The sequence below is a fragment of the Delphinus delphis genome, chromosome 19, assembly GCF_949987515.2.
Source record: "Delphinus delphis chromosome 19, mDelDel1.2, whole genome shotgun sequence".
Classification (NCBI taxonomy): Eukaryota; Metazoa; Chordata; class Mammalia; order Artiodactyla; family Delphinidae; genus Delphinus; species Delphinus delphis.
The window spans coordinates 53,889,432-53,907,572 of NC_082701.1; the positions used below are offsets into that span (position 1 = coordinate 53,889,432).

Below are 18,141 nucleotides of genomic sequence, written 5' to 3' on the forward strand. Positions count from 1 at the left end.
TAAGCATGGCCCCGAACAGTCACCCACGAGCACCTCTAATCCACGAGTTCAGACGCGAAACCTGAGCCTCTGCTGGTTTCCTAGCAACAGCGACGCGACCCCGCCCCTTACCCCGCCTTGCCTCTCCTACCTTATTGGACCGGAGTGGGCGGGAACAGTAGTCAAGTGTCCAGTAGGAGGGTAGCGGAGGCGGGAGTCCTGGCCGCGTCCCGGTCGCCCGGGAAACCTCCGCAGGCAGGTTCGCGCGCGATGCCGAGCGCCGAGGAGCTTCCCGCGCTGGCTGAGGAGAACGCGGACTGGGAGCCCGGCGCCGACCCGCGGCTGCGACTCCTGGGGGCCTACGTGGCCCGGAGCCTGCGGCCGGCTGCGGGCGCATGGGAGCGCTGCGCGGGCTCGGCCGAGGCGAGGCAACTGCTGCACGCCTTCCTGGGCCGCGGGGCCGCGGAGGGGCCGCGGCCGCTGCTGGTGGTGCGGCCCGGGCCCGCGGGCCTGGCGGTGCGCGCGGGGCTGGACGCGGGACCCGAGGCCGGCGCGCCTCGTGCTAAGGGGCTTTTTTGCCTGCGCACCAGGCCCGAGCCGCCGGGGCCCGACAGCCTCCGCGGAGCAGTGCTGTGCGGGGACCTGCCCGCCAAGCCGCTGGAGCATCTGGTCGCGCTCTTCTCCGAGGTGAGGGTGGGTCGGTGGCCCCGCACTGGCTGCGCTGGAGGAGGAGGCGGGGCCGGCGGGGCGGGGCCATGGGAGAGGAGACTGGAGCTGAGCTCAAGGAGTTAAGAATAAAGTGGGATGGGCCGGCTGGCCGAGCTGGCGGGAAACTAGGACCCTGGGCTGCCCCCTGAGATGTGGAGGCGAGCCGTGAAATGGCAGCTGCGGGGAATCTGAGCAGGGGCTGGGTCCGAGTCAGGGCATCGCGGGGGACTTGCTTCATTCCTGGTCTGCGTTCAGGCCAAAGTCAAGGCGAGGCTAGATTCTTAAGAGGGCCTGGGTCCTGACCTCTTTTTGAGGCGCCGTTTCTGAATCCCCCCTGTAAGTTGGCATTGCAAAAGCCCGGGAGTGGGGGCTTGCCTGGTGGCGCAGTGGTTGAGAGTCTGCCTGCCAGTGCAGGGGACACGGGTTCGAGCCCTGGTCTTGGTAGATCTCACATGCCGCGGAGCGGCTGGGCCCGTGAGCCATGGCCGCTGAGCCTGCGCGTCTGGAGCCTGTGCTCCGCGATGAAGAGTGGCCCCCGCTCGCCGCAACTAGAGAAAGCCCTCGCACAGAAACGAAGACTCAACACAGCCAAATAAATAAATAAATAAATTTATTTTTTAAAAAGCCCGGGAGTGGTGGACCCGGGGGCATTTCCTATGGGTCAGTGAAGGAGGTGAAGGGCTCTCCACGCTCTTTACTTCTGGAGAAGAGTTAAAAAGGAGAGGTGGCTTGGTTTTGATTTTCGTGTCCTTCATGAACCAGAGGTCACCCCTGTGCCCAGGTAAGAAGTTGAGGCATCCAGTTGGAAATGTCCAGCAGGCGTTTGGGGGGGGCCGGCCTGGAGCGCAGGAAGGAAGGTCTCCCCGGATGTGGATTATGGAGTGCTTTGGTGACGCCACAGCAGAAGCCTCCGGAGTGCAGGGGTGCCCGGGAGAGATTCTTGGGACACTGAGACCTTTCTGGAATAGGAGTGAACGCCCCTGGAAGTTGGGTGTGTGTGCTCCTGGAGGCTTGATGCCCTGCTGTGTGATGTTTCCTGTCACAGGTGCTGTGGGGAACACCAGAGAAATAAAGACAAGATCCCACCTGTGAAATTCACTATATATATAGCATCTTCAAAGCTAGTGTGACTGAGGTGGAGACAGACCTTACCTAAAGTTGGCACCAGTGCTAGCATTGGGTCCTGGAGGCTCCCTGCTGCATCAGGTGTTAGGCCTTTGGTTGCTTCATGAGGAGGCTTTGGGGAGGGGGAGTTCCAGAGAAGGGTCTGGGGTGACAGAGGAGCTCTAGGGGACCCAGGGAAGCTAGGTTTCTCAGTGGATATGGAAGTATTTTAATAACCGAATGGCTTTACTGCTGTGTGTTGTCTGAACACCATCCCTGCAGGAATCCAAGCTTGGATCAAATTCCCTCATGAAAGGTGATGATAGGAAGAAGTGCTTGAAAACAAACTTATGGTTACCAAAGGGGAAAGGGGGGGAGGGATAAATTGGGAGATTGGGGTTCACAGATACACACCACTCTATATAAAATAGATAACCAACAAGGACCTACTGTGTAGCACAGGGAACTCTACTCAATATCTTGTAATAACCTATAATGGAGAAGAATCTAAGAAAGAATATATATATAACTGAATCACTTTGCTGTACACTTGAAATTAACACACTGTAAATCAACTATATCTTAACAAAATTTTTTTTAAAAACTTTAAAAAATTTTAAAAAAGAAAATAAGATAAACAAAATGTGAAATAGGTGAATAGATTTTAATTTACAGAATAAAGACAATGTTTATTGATATGGAAAACAAAAAGTGCTGTTGGGTTCAGAGGACAGACATATGCGTGTGGTCTGAGAGCCCTGCTTCACCTGCAGCTCTGAACTGGCTCCTGAACAAGGAGAAGGATTAGAATAAATAGAGAGCAGGGTAACTTTCAAGGTCTGGGGAGCAGACTGAACAAAGGTTCCGAGATGGAGCTACACCTAGTGTACGTAGAGGGCAGTGGGTCCATCTCAGAGTGGCGTCATGGCCAAGGCAAGGCAGTTCAGCGAGTGAAAGTAATTGTAAAACACCTCAGACTCTTAAATGTTCAAGAATTTTTATCGGTGCATTGAAAGAGGCTGGAAACAAACTGAATGTTCATCCGTAGGGGTCTGGGTGAACGAATTAAGGTCCGTCTATAATTAAAAGTAATGATTGATAATGGAACCGTTCTTAAGATCATTTTATTTTTATGGTGGCATAAAAAACCCACATAAAATTCACTCTCCCAGCAATTTCCAAGCGTACAGCACAACACTGTCAACCTCATGCACATCATTGCGTGGCAGATCCCCAGAACCATCCCCCCATCCTGCATGGTTGAAACTCTACACTCAGGGAACAACTCCCACCTGTGCCCCCCTCAGCCCCTGGCAGCCACATTCTACTTTCTGTGTCTATGAATTTAACCACTCTTGGTACCTCATGTAAGTGGAATCATGACGTATTTGTCTTTTTGTGACTGGCTTACTTCACTCAGCATAATGTCCTCAAAGAGGTTCATTCTCAAGGTAGCATGTGACAGAATTTCCTTCCTTTTTAAGACTGAATAGTATCCCATTGTATGTATATATACCACATTTTCTTTATCCCATTCATCCATGGATGGACATTTAGGTTCCTTTCACCTCTTGGCTATTGTGGATAATGCTGCAATTTAAGATAATTTTTCTTAAAGGTTTAGAGCTGTACGTATAGTATGCTACCGTTTCTGCTAAAAAAGAGAAAGGAGGGAGGGAGGAAAAACATTCATTTACAGAGTAATCCACAGGCCCAAGGAACTGGGCGACTCAGGGAGGTACAGGGGTAGGTAGCTTTTTACTGTCATGCTTTTGTACTTTAAAAATTTGCACCACGTAAATGTGTTATCTGTTTTAAAAACCTAATAATAAAATAATAAATAAATATAATAAATATAAGTAAATATAACAAATAAATAAATAATAAAAATAAAACAATTTATTTTTAAAATACCTCGAGGCCTTTACTTGCGTTTCTCAAAAGCTCTAACAGCAATTCTTGGGCCATGCAACCACTGCCGTCCCATCCGCTTTTTTCACACACCCTGAAGCTGATCCAGAGCCACTTTGGGGCCCTGCACCCCTCCCACTCATGGATCAGCCCCCGGCTGCGTGCTCCTGGTCCTAACTAACTAAAGCCAAAATATCCCACCTGGATGAGAAAAGTATTCTTTGTTGGCGGGGGTGGGGTGTGGGGGGGTGATATTAACGATATTAACGATAGGATATAACGATAATGATATTAACGAAGGAATGAAGCTATAAATTTTAACTTTTCTGTCCCATTACACTAGCACAAGGTAAAATGTGCATCCAGGAAATGTTTCCAAGGGAGAATTGCCAGAACTTAGAAACCAGCCCTCCTGCTCCCTTTCTTCCTCCTCCCAGTCCCTTCATTCACTGCTGCCAGGTTCCTTTTCCTAGAGCTCTGGAACTTGGATGCTGTTTTGAAGTTTGGGGTTTGGGAGAGGGAGTGTCACCCACCCTTTCTAATCAGGTGTCCAGTCGGGTGGACCCCCCAACTGGGTCCTTACGTTGCCCAGTGCCAGCTGGTGCCAAATGAAGGAAACCAGGTCCAGCAGAGCAGAAACTTTATTCTTTAATCAAGGAATGGAGAAGGGGGAAGCTCCTGCTTTGAAAACGCCACCTTCTCCCCGGGTGAGGAGAGGGGTGCCTTGTGCAGAGCCCGGTGAAGAGCAAGGGCGGGGCGGGGCAGGAGGAGCGGGCATGCGCAGAACCTCCGTGCGTGCGTCGGGAGCGCCTCTCCTCGAGCGTCGCGACGCCTCTGCGTGTGCATGCCCTGTCGCCATCTTGGACCATTCGGCTGCCCTCAGGTACTGCGGTTTTCCTTCCTTGCCGTTTCCGTAGCCTCAGCCTTAGTTTCCCTTAAGCCAGTGCAGCGGTGGGCGTAGGTAGATGGGTTGTTGAGGGCAGAAGAAGGGAGGCTGTAGGTTTGTTTCCGGTAAAAGTGTGGGTCCTTTTCCCCGTGAGAGGAGCATGGGATTTGGAGTCTGGGGGACCCGGGTTCCAATGCTGGTTCTGTCGCGTTCAGTGGGGATGGTGTGAGCGCGCTAGCTCACCTCTGTCAGGATCGAAGCACCTTGTAGGCTTGTCGTGAAATTTAAAATAACCTATCAGGACGCTTGGAATAGAGTGTGTTAGCATCACAGAGGGCAAGCCTGTAGTGCTCGTCGCACGGCAGGCTGGTAAATCGAGAGAGGAGGTGTTGGGGCAAAGAATAGTGGCTTTAATCGGAATGCCAGCAGCCCAAGAAGATGGTGGGCTGGTAGAACCATCTTCCCTGAGGTAGAATTCAAGCTTCTTTTGTACTGAAGGCGGGGAGGAGGTGTGGCTGGTATTACAAACTTCTTGCAGCTGTTCACAAAGGTCTGGTCACAGTGTAAACCTCCAACAGGACAATTGTTATTCTCTGTTCTGCAACTTTTTGTTGACACCTTTAAAGGTCAAGCCTGGGAGGCAAAACCTTGGGAATAGGCTGTCATGTGTGTTTCAGGCTCTAGGCAACATCCTTTTACAGAGATGCAGAGCCAGCGTGATTAAGACAGGAAACAAAGCACAACGGTTAGAGCTAAAGGAATAGATACAACGTGGAGTCAGGTTGGTGCTCTGTTAACATTAGTTGTAGGTTTTCCCTAAAGGACAAGAATTACCGTGACTCTACATCCCCCTTAAAAGCTTCCTCACTTCCTGTCACCCACCCTTGTCACTTTGCTCTAACCCAAACTCATCTCTCCCCAAAGACTCAGCCTTTCTGCTTCTGAGGTGAGACAGGCATCCTTGCTTCTCTTTGCTCCTTCTCGATTCAAGTGGAAAACAGTCCAGTTTGAATCTGATGCCTTTAGACAAAGCCACCGTCTCCCCCCATTGCTGTGTCATAAATTGATAGCACTGCCCTCATTTCCCCACGGTTGGGTTCCTGCTCGCTGTGACTCTCCCCCAGCGTTGCTCCTGTCTTAACACGTGGCTCTTTCAATAGACACATAAGTGATCCTTCATTAACCCGGCCTCTGGGACCCTTGAACCTTCCTCCTCCACTGACCTTGTCGCCCTTCCTATCTTAACCACCCCTTCCCGTGCTGTTCCCAGTCCTTGCATTACCAGACCACGCCCTGGTGATCCAATTCCAGGCACCTCTTTCTCTGACCCTACTCCTGTCTTTCCGGCTCACTCTCCCCAGCAGCCCCCTACCACAAGCCTGTGACCCTGCTGGGACCTGCAGTCCGTTGATCCTGCCGCCTGCCCTCTGTCCATCCTCCACACCCACGTCCTTCCCCCCTTACGCAGCTCAAGTGCTCCATCATTATCATCACGGCCTCTGTCTCGCTTTGTCGTACGTCTTTGGCAAAACCATAAATCTGGTGAACTCCAACTCCCTGCCTACCGTATACCCGCCCTCGTGAAGCTGAGCAGAAATGTCTAGACTTCATGTCTAGTCTTGCTATGTCCTATCCTTTTCCTCACTCGTCAGGCTCCTACCCCCACATTGCATGGAAAAGAAAGAGTTGTCAACGTCACCAGTGACCTCTACTTGTCTGAATCACATGGCCATGTTTCAGTCTTTTTCCTGCTTGACCTGTGAGCAGCCTTTGGCACAGCTCATGGTGACCCGTCCTCCTGGAAGCACTTTCTTCACTTGGCTTTCAGGTCACCAGTCTTCTGGTTTCCTCCTCTCACCATCGCCATTTCTTCTATTTCCCCTGTTGGTACCACCCCCGCTTCTTGCTAACTTGCTAACATTGGAAAGCCCTTGGGCTCATTCCTTGGGCATCTTCTCTGTATATACTCAGTTCCTTGGGGGGCACTCATTCCCTTTCAGAATCTTATGAATCATCTCATCTATCTCTACCAGCTTTGTTATCTCCAGACTTTTCTTCTCTGAGCTCCCAACTGCCAAATCCGACGCCTATTCAGTGTCCCCACTTAGAAGTTCAGTAGATTTATCAAATTCTAACGTGTCGAAGAACCTAATCCCAATTCTTCCCACAAGAACTTAACTCCACCGTTATTCTTCCCCACGTCAGCTATGGTGGTTCCCTTCTTCCTGTTGCCCAAGTCCCAAACCTTGGAATCATCCTGACTCCTTTTTACTCACATGACTAATCCATTAAGAAATCATTTTGGCTGAGCCTTCAAAATTTATGTAGAATTGGACCATTTCTTACTATCTCCTCTACTCTGCCCTGTGCCAAGCCACTCTCTTCTGTATTATAGCAATAACTTGCTAGCCAATCTCTTTTTCCACTTTTGCCCCCAAGAGTCTATTCTCAACTCAGTAGCTGGAGCGATCCTATTAAAAAAGATGTCAGACCATGTTGGTCCTTTGCTCACAACCCTTCAATGATTTACATTCCTCAGAGTAAAAATCAAAATCCCGCAGACAGGGCTGCATGTGATCTGACCCCTTTTACTCACCCCTACTCTTCTTGCCAATCCTGTCCCAGTTTCACTGACCTCCACACTGCTCCTTGATCACACTAGGCATGCTCCCACCTCAGGGCCTTTGCACTGGCTGTTCCTTCTACCCTCAATATACTTCCCCCAAGGGTCTGCACAACACTCTCCCTATCTTCCCCAGTCTTTGTTCAGATGTTACCTTCTCCATGAGATCTGCACCAATCACTCTATTTACCATTACATCACTTCCAGCCCACCTGTTTCATTTTTTTTTTCACAGAACTTATGGTTTACTGACTGTCTCTTCCCTAGAATATAAACTTCATCAAGTCAGGAATCTTCATCTGTTTTGTTCACTGATGTACCTTCCAAGCACCTAGAACAGTGCTAGCATGTGGTAGACTCTTGATAGATATTCATTGAGAATATTCATTTCATAGAAAGTTCATATTCACTATTTTTCTATCACTGAAAGCCCTCCAAAATGCACCCAAGCCCACCTGCCACTTTTTCTTCAGACAGCATATATTTCAGTTATTCTCTGAACCTCTATTGAGTGCTTCCTGTATGCCAAACCCTAGGGAGGACTGTGGGTATAAGATACAGTCCCTGCCTTTCAGATCCTAGAAAAATTCTTGTTCATCCCCTCTGCCCTGTTAGGCCTCCTGCCATGGGTCCAAGGGGTCCTTTCTTAACATGAATGTGAGTAGAGCTCAATTTGTGACATTTTATCTCTCGGCACCCCCTGTTCACCTGCTGTTGTAAGTTCGCAGTTTAGTGATTGCTTCCAGACAGACCAGGCAAGGATCATTCTCTTGGCTTCATATGCTGGGTCCAGGCCTTCTATCTCATAGCCACATGGACTCACTGGTCGCATATGGAAACCAACCAACCATTTAAGTCCGTGTTTTCTTTTCAGTCTTTGCTAGGTAGCTCCTTATCACATTTCCTGATCATCTGTTTTTCTTTCTAGTATTCCCTTTCTATTAGTTGTGAACTTTTGACAGGCAGAGGTTCCTAGTGAGTTGCACGAATTACAACTTTTTAAGTTGCTAATGGTAGAAACCTCAATTTAAATCAGCTCAGAAAGTTGAAGAGCAGCCTGATGCAGGAGCTCAAATGATGTCATAGGACTTGGTTTTTCCTCCATCTATAAACCCTCTCTTCCCCATATTGACCATATTCGAAGGCTCCATATGGTAGCAAGTTGGCCACCAATTGTTCCAGACTCGTAGAGAGAGAAAGCTTCTCTTCCTCAAAATGTCCAGATAGAAGACTTTGGCCTGACTCTTATTGGCTCAGATTTGTTCACATATCTACCTCTGGATCTGGAGATGAATACTAACAGAAGAGGGGCTATGTTCAGTGGCCAAAACCAACTCAGGTTCACCCTACAGATAGATTCAAGATCCTCAACTTGGCTTGCTTCTTTAAAATGCCCTCTCAGGCCACCTGTAGACAGAGGGTCATGCTTACCTGCATCTGTCCTGTTTTTTGCCTCTTGGCGTTTGTGACAGTTTCACCCGTTGATGAGGAAGGGATTCCTGCCCTAGGGTTGCGGGGGTGGCTGTACACGTAACACTGGACAGATGAGACGGCCCACAGGTTATTAGCACAGATACTCACAGTCCAGAGGAGAGAGATGCTGTGCCAGGCAGGGCCACGTGGGGGCTTGCACGTGGGAACAGAGCAAATGAACAGGGGCTGTGGGAGGCAAGCTTTGTACTATCGAGAGGGTGTGGTGCCCACTGGTTCCTGTGGGGGGATGGGATCGGCTTGCATGAATATTCCACTGGCTGGAACTGAAGCCCACTCCTCAGGGATGGGCGGCGGCCATGCCTGGTCCCCTTGATAAGCAGGGCTGCTGGACTAGGGGCCTTAGCGGCAGGAGCAGAGTGGGCAGGGAAACTGTGGATAGGCTATTCGAGGCCCTCCCGATTTTACCAGATGCCAAGGCAATACATAATGTTGGTTATTAATAATTAGGTCTTACAGAACAGGGAACTGCAAAAGGTGGTATGTAGCTCTCGACCTTTCTCAGAATAGTCTTTAGGGTTTCAGAAGTTGCCTGCCTTTCTTTTCTGTACACGTCTGTCCTAGGTTGTCATCCCCATCCTGGCCAATGAGAAGAATCACCTAGACTGGCCCCACGTGGTTTGCCAAGATGTCCAGCGACATGCCCACAGCCTCCAACGTGACCTCTTGGTTCTCCTTGCGCAAGCAAAGGGGAAAACTTTGCTGCCTCTTCCAGTCAGCTCAGAAAAAATGGGGTTTGTGGATTCTGAAAGTGAGACCGCGTAAGTACCACCAGGCTGGCCATATGGGCCTCAGAGATGTGGGAGATGCTGGTTTATCTGAGTGTTGTCTTTACGACTTTTCTGTTCCTGACTCTGCATATCTCTTTGTTCTGCACACAAGCCCACTGTTTGCCAGCATCCTCAGACTGTATGTTTTGTGCTGATGACTACCCTCGCCCCAGTCCGTCTGCCGGACGTCTTTTAAGGCTGTCACGCAACATGGCCTTTTTTCTGCTCAGAACTATTTCAGGGCTGAGAGTAGCCAGGCTGATTTCAGTGTTTCGCTTATCAGGACAGTGTCTCGCTTATCAGGACAGTGTCATCATTGGCAAAGACCCAGGTCCGGTCTGGGAGACAGCATGCCTCTTCCCAGCATTTACCCAGCACACACTGTCACTGTCCAGACCCTCCTCCCCCAGCAGCTGGAGAATTTTTTCAGGTCCTGGGGATTTTTTTCCAAACAGAAACAAATCTGGCTTTGTTGAGGCTTGAGTTCCATGCCTCCTGTGCCTGGGAAGACATTAAAGCCTCATCCTCTTCTCCATGTAAGAGTGATACCAACTATCAGCTTCCACTTACCATTCCAGGTTTTCTTCTGTCCTGTGGGGATTCTTTTCTTTTTTCATTCAAGCCAGGCTATATATCTAAATGCTATTTTTTAATCGTCTTCTATCCAGCATTTCTATATGTTTGTGGCAACAGGCCATCTTCCTACATGTGCTTGGTCTGCGATATTGCCGGGAGTCTCCAAATGTATTATGTCATCATTGTGTATTCAGGGCCCATGATTTTATCTGAAGAATAAGTAATGCATGGGATAGCAATGTACTTTATAATGAGTTTTTGCTGTTGGAAGTAATTTGCTACATATATAATTAGAAGCAATTTCCCAGTTAACTGTAAAACTTACTGTGGTTTAATAAAAATACACAATTTTCAAAATAAATAAATTCAAATTACCCTTTTCCTATTCCTTTTCTCTTTTAACATAATAACATTCACTGTGTGTGTATATAATCATTGCTGAGTTTGTCTCCCTTTGTTCAAATTTGATAATTTCCCAAAAGGTTGGATCATATTTCAGGGAGGTGAGTATCTTCTCCCTTTAATACCGTCCATAATCACTTGTGCCATATCATTGCTCAGCAAATATGAATTTAATTAAATTAAGTGAAGGTAGGTTTCTGGCATGAAAATGCAAATGACAGATTCTCTTTCTTTGTCACCCATGTCCTGGGTTCTTGGCATGAACTATTGTCAGTTCAGACTTGGTGAAAAGGCAACCAAAATGTATTTTTGATTTTTAATCCCTTCCAAACATCCTTAGTTAGTTAGTTTATTTAGAAGGTGTATGGGGGGAATGCATGGGGATTGCATTCTTCATTAGAAAAGTGAGGACAAAGGATAGTAATGTTTGGATGTCTGATAGCTTGCCATGTGGAGGAGAAAGTAACCTATTTCCTCTTACTGCAGAGGTCAGAACTAAGACCAAACGAGGGACTGGCAGGGCGATAGACGTGGTTCAAAGTAGAGACAAACTGTCTCCCAGGGAGAGCTGATCTGAGGAATGTGCTGCCTTGTCAAGTAGGGAGCTGGCTGGCATTGGTGGGACTCAAGCAAGGGTTGGGTGACCATTTGGATATTTTCTGTCCAGTGTATTCCTGCACTGACAGAAGGACTTCATAGGATTCGGAGTTCTTAAACTAGCCTTCAGAATATTGGCGAGCCTCTGAATCTTGAATAATTGTGTATGAATAACTGTATACACACATGCATAAGCAGCTTGTCTGAGGAGAAGATCTGTACTTTTCACTGACTACTCGGTAGAGCCTGTTATCCAACAAAAGTTAAGAGTGCTTGGACTGGGTTTCCCTGGTGGTGCAGTGGTTGGGAGTCCGCCTGCCGATGCAGGGGACATGGGTTCGTGCCCCGGTCCGGGAAGATCCCACGTGCCGCAGAGCGGCTGGGCCCGTGAGCCATGGCCACTGAGTCTGCACATCTGGAGCCTGTGCTCCTCAGTGGGAGAGGCCACAACAGTGAGAGGCCCATGTACCACAAAAAAAAAAAAAAGAGTGCTTGGACTAAGTGGAATTTCCCACCTGTTTTTAAAAGATTTGGGATTCTGTTTTGGGGGACACCGAGAGTTAAGCTATTTCCAGTGTCCCAGGAGATTTGTTGTGTCTTTCACAGCTTGGATTCTATGGATAAGTCAGTCATGTATGCCATTGAGTCTGCAGTGATCCAGTGGAGCCATCAAGTCCAGGTGGTTCTCAAGAGGGAGTCTTCCCAGCCTCTCCTACAGGGGGAGAATCCCACCCCACAGGTGGAGTTGGAGTTCTGGAAGAGCAGGTAGGCACAGGCTCAAACCCTGGGGAGCAGATGTCTCTCAGAGGATAATGGGCTGGGGGAGGCAGCCATTGAGTCTGGTCCCACCCCCAGGCATCTCTCATCACCCCTGGAGCAGACAGCTCGGTGTCTCTCATCACCCCTGGAGCAGACAGCTTGATGTCATTTGGGTCAATGCAGTTCTTCTGTGCACTGGGAGTTGACACTTTCCCCGAGGTTCAATAGTCATGCCTCGTTTCTTGAGCTACCGTCAGTGTATCTTCTGGCATTTCTTCAAAGGCTCTTTCAATTACATGTAAAATTAATTAACTCTCTTTCATACTTTCTACTGTCTACTCCCTCCTCCTTGGACAGTCAGTATGCACACATTTTTTGTAGGATCTGGAGAAAGGGGTTTTGGCAGTTCACCACTGAACGGCGTCTCCTAGGTTCCAGGCAGTCATTAGTCCATTGTCCACTGTGTCTTAGCCCCACAGGTTCCCGAAAGACCTAATTATTGCTCTTGCTCATTCCCCCTCTTCCTCTCCATTTCCCTGCTCCTATTTATCATTGTGCTGATTAATCTTTTACTCAAAAGGAGACAGACAGGTGTTTGAGGCAGGTGTCCCTGTCCTTGCATGTCATGTGGCCAGGCATGCCTGTAGGGCTCCAGTCCCACTTGCACCCCGTGCTGAGATGCCCCATCCTCTTGCCTGGTTTCTGATCATTCTGCTGACCTACTGCGGGACCCTCCTCCAGCAGCCTTACCCTGACACCTCTCTCATCCCACCCCAAACCTGCCTGCAAGAGCCAGTGACCTCTAGCTGCCAAGCTTTTGAGCCACCAGATGGTCACAGCAGTGTTCCCTGCTGCTACCTCCCGGAGCTGCCCCTCTGAACCTGTGTTCCAGACTCAGGCTTTGGTCCTCACTGTTCTGGGAACAGAGGCCTCTGCTGAAGCACCCTGAGGCAGGCTTCCTCTCTCTATCTGAGGGTGGGTCATCGCAGCGTGACTTGTGTTTCCTGATGTTCACCTGGGTTCACTCTTCTCCTGGTGCTGCAGGTCTGAGGATCTGGAATACATTTATAATCAACTGAGAACAATAAAGGTGAGGGGCATGGCGGGGCTTCTGGACAAGCTTCAGAGCAGCTACTTCCCAGCTTTCCAAGCCATGTTCAGAGATGTTGTAGCAGGTGAGGACCCGCAAGTATTTTCATAAATTGACTCAAATTTCATATTTATGCTGAATTATCTTCCTCTCTGATCTCAGCAGCTTCCAGTCCTTATAGCCTCCAACCTGAGACAGTCTAGCACAGAGACAAGAAGGCCAAATGTAGAGGCAGGGAAGCAGCTGCCCTGTGCTCTGTCTGCATTTCCAGCGCTTTGTGCCCTTGACAGAGTCGCCTCACCTCTCTGAGCTTTCGAGTGTGCCATGGGACAGCGCACACACTTCCCACCTGCTTCCCTGGGCTGCTGTAAGGTGGGGTAGGCGGAGGTTCCTTACTGACTCTACCGCACTGGCAAATGCGCTTTGTGATCCCCCATCTCTGTAATTTACCTCCTTCCACCCCCTGGCTCTTTGGGAAGTCTCTGTTCCATTTCTAGCTCCATTCTGCCTTTTTTGCGCCTGTCAGATGGGACTGCAATATCCTGGCCATCTGAGCACCAGACAAGATTGGCCCTTGTCAAAACTGCAAATCTAGCAAAGTCTATAATTAGAAAGAGGTAAAATTTTTAGGGCTCCCTGTCTCCTCATCAGTGCACTTTGCTTCTTTCCTTTCTCCTATCACAACTCCTCCCAGCTCTTCAGTATTGTAGGTCAGAATGTGCTTTTAAAGGTGTTTGCAATTTCATATAATTTAAGCTTAACCCAAGCAGTGATTTTCAAACACTTTTTCTCTATCAGAACTTTCCTTCAATGCAATCTCCTGTGTGAGTCCAAAATTTAAAACTTGCCAAGGTGTATTTGCTCTGCTAAAGAGGGAGTGTCCTGTGTCCAGAGCCCATTGATGGATCCCCTGTCCCACCTTCTCCCACAGGGTTTGGAAACCACTCAGATAAAGGAATGAAAGTTCCAGTGGTGGAGTTTCTTACATGTGCTTTATAACAGAGAAGAACTGGCTTAAGTAGCTGGTCTTTGAGGTCCTTCCGGGCCCTAAAATCTCATCCCGGAGGCTGCTCTGCCAGCATCTAGAGCTGGCTTGGAATGGGGTCCCTGTTGGGGTCTCAGTTTATTGCTTCTGTGAGAGATTTTGTGTGCCAGAGGAATCAACTGTTATTCCCAATTTACACTCCAATTCAAATGAGATAGTGTCCCCAAAAGTGATATGTGTACCAGTGCTGGTGTGAGAGATGGTTGTGGGAGATGTATGGACAGGTGTATTTTAAAATGTGCTAACGGGTAACTTTTTTTGGCACATGATACAAGTTTTCCATTTATAGTAGAGATTTAAAGTTTTCATTTTATATGATTTTATTTAGGCTAAAATGAGAGTCAATTTAGAGAAAAGTATGAAGTAATACTACAGGTGGTAGGCAGTCATGACAAATATCATAAAGGAGGTATGCAAAGGACTGAAATTTGAGGCTCTGAAATAAAACATATAGTAAAAGTATATTTATGAGTTGGTTATTTAGAGCCCCAAATGTATTTTTCACGTTAATAGGTTAATAGAGTACAATCATTCACATTGATTAATAGTTATAAAAGATTCGGTTCCCCAGGCCAGCTTCTAAAAGTTGTTTGCAGAAGAGTATAGGACAGCAATGAAAAGAAGTTAGAAACAACGATATCATCATAGTAGTCCCAGAGAAACACCACTGTAAAAATAGAAATCCTTGAAATATATAGCTCAATCCCGATGATGAAAGAAAAGAAATTTTGATTAGAGTTGCCAGGTAGAGACTTGGTCAGAAATATTGGTGGGGTCTATGGAGAATAAAAATATTTTAGAAGCTTTCAACTGATTTTCTCATTTCAGAGCATCTGTCTTTATTCTGCACAGATATACTATGTGCATCGTTCTTATCAGTCACAATCAGGGTAGTTCTTTGGCTTACAGATGGATGGAAGAGAAGGAGAGGAAAAGAGAGAGTCCTGGATTAGTGGGCACGTGGGAAGTAAAGAAGGAGGTTAAAAGGATGTAGGCAAATGTGTGGGAGCAAGATTGTCTGAAGTGGAATTGACTGGGCAACGAAGAACCTTGGAAACCGGAAGTAAAGATACGCTGGAGGGGAAAGGACCAGGGCAGTAAAGACTAAGTGGGGAGTTCTCGCCTCTGGCCACTAGGGAACAGGGTCAGCACAGTACGCCCAGTTGCCAGTCCAGGATATTTGTAGGTGGATGTGTGTGGAGAGAAGTAAAGGCCAGGGGTTCTCTGGAGCTGATGTGGACTGGCTCACAGTTTCTCAAGAGAACCCACTGTACGCAACCCTTTTCAAAGCGCCCTCCCTAGCACGCAATGACTGCAAGTTAGTAGCTTGAGATCAGACATGGTGGGAAGATTGGGAGTATTTACACCCCAGAAACTGGCAAATGCTAAAGACTTTTGAGATCAAGGCTTTTGTCCCAGAAGGGCTTGTTGTTAAAGATTTATCAGCAAACCACACATATCCCTGTGCAGCTGGGGTTTATGTTTGAATTTTGTTTTGTTTTGTTTTGTTCTGGTCATGCTGTGCAGCTTGTGGGATCTTAGGTCCCCAGCTAGGGATTGAACCCAGGCCCCCTGCAATGGAAGCATGGAGTCCTAACCACTGGACCTCCAGGGAAGTCCCTATATTTGCATTTTTTAAAAGCTGTGCGCCTAACTCTGTTCATCTCTGACTTCATTTGGCTTGTGAGCCAAGGTGATTGCACCCTGGAATAGATGAGCTGGCCCTCAAACATGGAGCTCTTAAAAATCAGGGGCATGCCTATTTGTATGATTAAAGGAGATTTTGCTTATTAAAAAATATAACATAAAAAGGAAGCTCCTCTGGCACAATGGTCTCAGTTTCTCTTCCCTCGAGGCCCATGTGAAAACCTGAGCGTGTGCTCATTGGAGTGGCTGTTGGATTCTGACTCCCCCCACCCCACAGTGGTTCTGATACTTCCATCAGCTCCCCCATTTAAGAATCGCTGCTCTAATCAATTTACCATGACATCTGACTTTCAAATATTGGATTCACATAGTCCTTCCCACAGGTCCATTTGGGATATAAAGTACACCTCTCAAACTCCTGTGTGTAGTGAGCCCCACAGCCATCAAGCCAGGGCTTCAACATGATAAGCTTGGGGTATAATCTTCCTTTTACTCAGCTGAGCAGGGGTGGCCGATTCACAGTCTAGGCAAGTTATTTAGATCTTAATGTTTTTCCTTATAAAGTGGAGTAGTAAAGCTACCTCACAGGGTTTTCTATGAGTTGGTATATGTCTCGTGAGTTGGACAGTGCCTGGCATATTGAAACTGCTTACTAAATACAGTAATATATATATATTTTGAGTTTCCTTTAGGATGAATGCAGAGCTTCATCCACATAATATAACCCAAGACCATCTGCTCTCACATGACAGTGCCTGGTTATCTGCCCAGGAAAGAACCAGCCTTTATAAACCCTCCCTTCCCGTTCAGTTTGTTCAGTGGACTTTTGCATTCCCTGTAAGTGGCTCTGCAGAATTAGTGCCCAGAGCTACTGGTTTTCCTAGTTTCCCCTCTCAGCCACCACAGGATGGCTGGTGGAAGCCGCTCTCTTTCCTTGCCTGCATTCAAAGGAAATGGCAGGAGATTTCCCGGCTTTGAATACCAGCAGAACCTTTCCATAATCAGCCTGGGCTATTTCTGTATTCCCTGTGACTTCTCCTCTGTAAGAGCTTCATGAGATTCTTCATTAGCAAATACTTATCAGAGACATTACCATGTATGGAACGCCTGCTTTGGTCCAGGCACTGAGCTAGCTGTATATGAAGATTCTGTGTGTGCTGCCCTCAGACCTTCATGAGAAACCTTTAAATTAGTTACTGTTCAGCCTGTTGTTGAGGTTCAGAGAGGTTAAACATGCCCAAGGTCATACATTTGATGTATCGGCATTTGAAGGCAGATCTCTCTGACTCTAAAACCTGTCCTCTGTCATCTGTCTTGTATTGCCTTGGAGTTAACAGCAGCAAAGGAAACAGCAAACAGTTACTGAGCGTCTTCTACACGCAGAGCACCAGACTGGGGCTGGGAGGGCCAGGAAGAGGTCCAGATACAGGACTTTTATAAGAGAGCCTCCTCAGACCAGTATCCCAGCTGCCCAGGCTCTTCTGTTTTCAGTGTTTCCTCATAAGAGCTAGAAAGTTTTCAGGGACCAGCCCTCTCTGCTCCCTTAGTGCAGGAAGAGATCGCAACCATTGCTTTGCAGATCCTTCACTCCCAGGCCCCAGGGCTTCCCTCCGTGGGTGTGAGCCTCAAGCCAGGAAGGTGACCATCGTCTCCAATTCCTTCCAGCTCTGATGGAAGCGCGGGACATCCACATGCACCTGGTGCCGCTGCACCGCCACCTGGAAATGCTCGAGAGCCTGGAGTTTCCTGAGGTGAAGCCACGGCTGTGGCCTCTGCTGCACGTGGTCTGCCTGATCTGGGCCACGTGTGAGCTGTACCGCTGCCCTGGGCGCCTGATGGTGCTGCTGCAGGAGATCTGCAACCTTCTGGTCCAGCAGGTTTGCACCCAGGATTCCCCAACCTCTTGCTGGATGGCTCCGAGTCATGAGAAGAATAAACTGTCCATTGTTCTCAGGGCAGGGAAATAATTAGGGTCCAAAGGGTTCTCAGACTTGAATTGTTTTATCATCACAGCCAGTAACTCACAAAGGTGTTCTCAGTCCTGCTGGGATCCTTGGGAGGACCCGGGTCAGGCGCAGGGTTGGGGTGGTAAATTTCAACCTCCTTAAGGATCTTAATGGCCTGGTATTAGGTCAGTAGCAAAGCCCAGCAGCTAAGAATGCTACCTCTGGAGTCAGGTGTCCCTGTGCCACATCCCGCATCACTGCTTGTCAGCTGTATGTGCCTGGGTGAGTCTCTCACCTGCCCTGTGCCTCACTCTCCCTCTGTGCAAGGGTGGGAAGAAGAGGACCTGCCTCGGAGAGTTGCTGGGTGGCTGTGAGGCTCCAGTGTGATCCTGTATGGCAAGGCCCACATCATGCCCCCACGTGCTAAGAACTCACTGCCCGTGAGCTATGTAGAAACAGCTTCTTGGCTCACACGCTCTATGCTCCTTAGGGACCCATGTAGCACCAACCAGGGCAGCGTAAACCTTGAGGAGGGCACCTGTAAACAGAATGAGGCCTTTAAGAAGGTTTGGGTGATCAGCCCCCCAGATTGGCTCACATCTGTGGA

General features: G+C 48.3%; 1 protein-coding gene across 1 annotated transcript in view; it reads left to right on the forward strand.

Moving 5' to 3' along the window:
• Positions 1-249: 249 nt before the first annotated feature.
• The window catches only part of DNAH9 (dynein axonemal heavy chain 9), a 298,998-nt gene continuing 281,106 nt past the window's right edge, over positions 250-18,141 (forward strand). The window contains exons 1-5 of the mRNA XM_059997406.1: positions 250-666; positions 9,267-9,463; positions 11,654-11,812; positions 12,851-12,981; positions 17,254-17,465. Coding sequence (XP_059853389.1) covers positions 250-666; positions 9,267-9,463; positions 11,654-11,812; positions 12,851-12,981; positions 17,254-17,465 — 1,116 coding nt within the window. The remainder of the gene's footprint in view (positions 667-9,266; positions 9,464-11,653; positions 11,813-12,850; positions 12,982-17,253; positions 17,466-18,141) is intronic.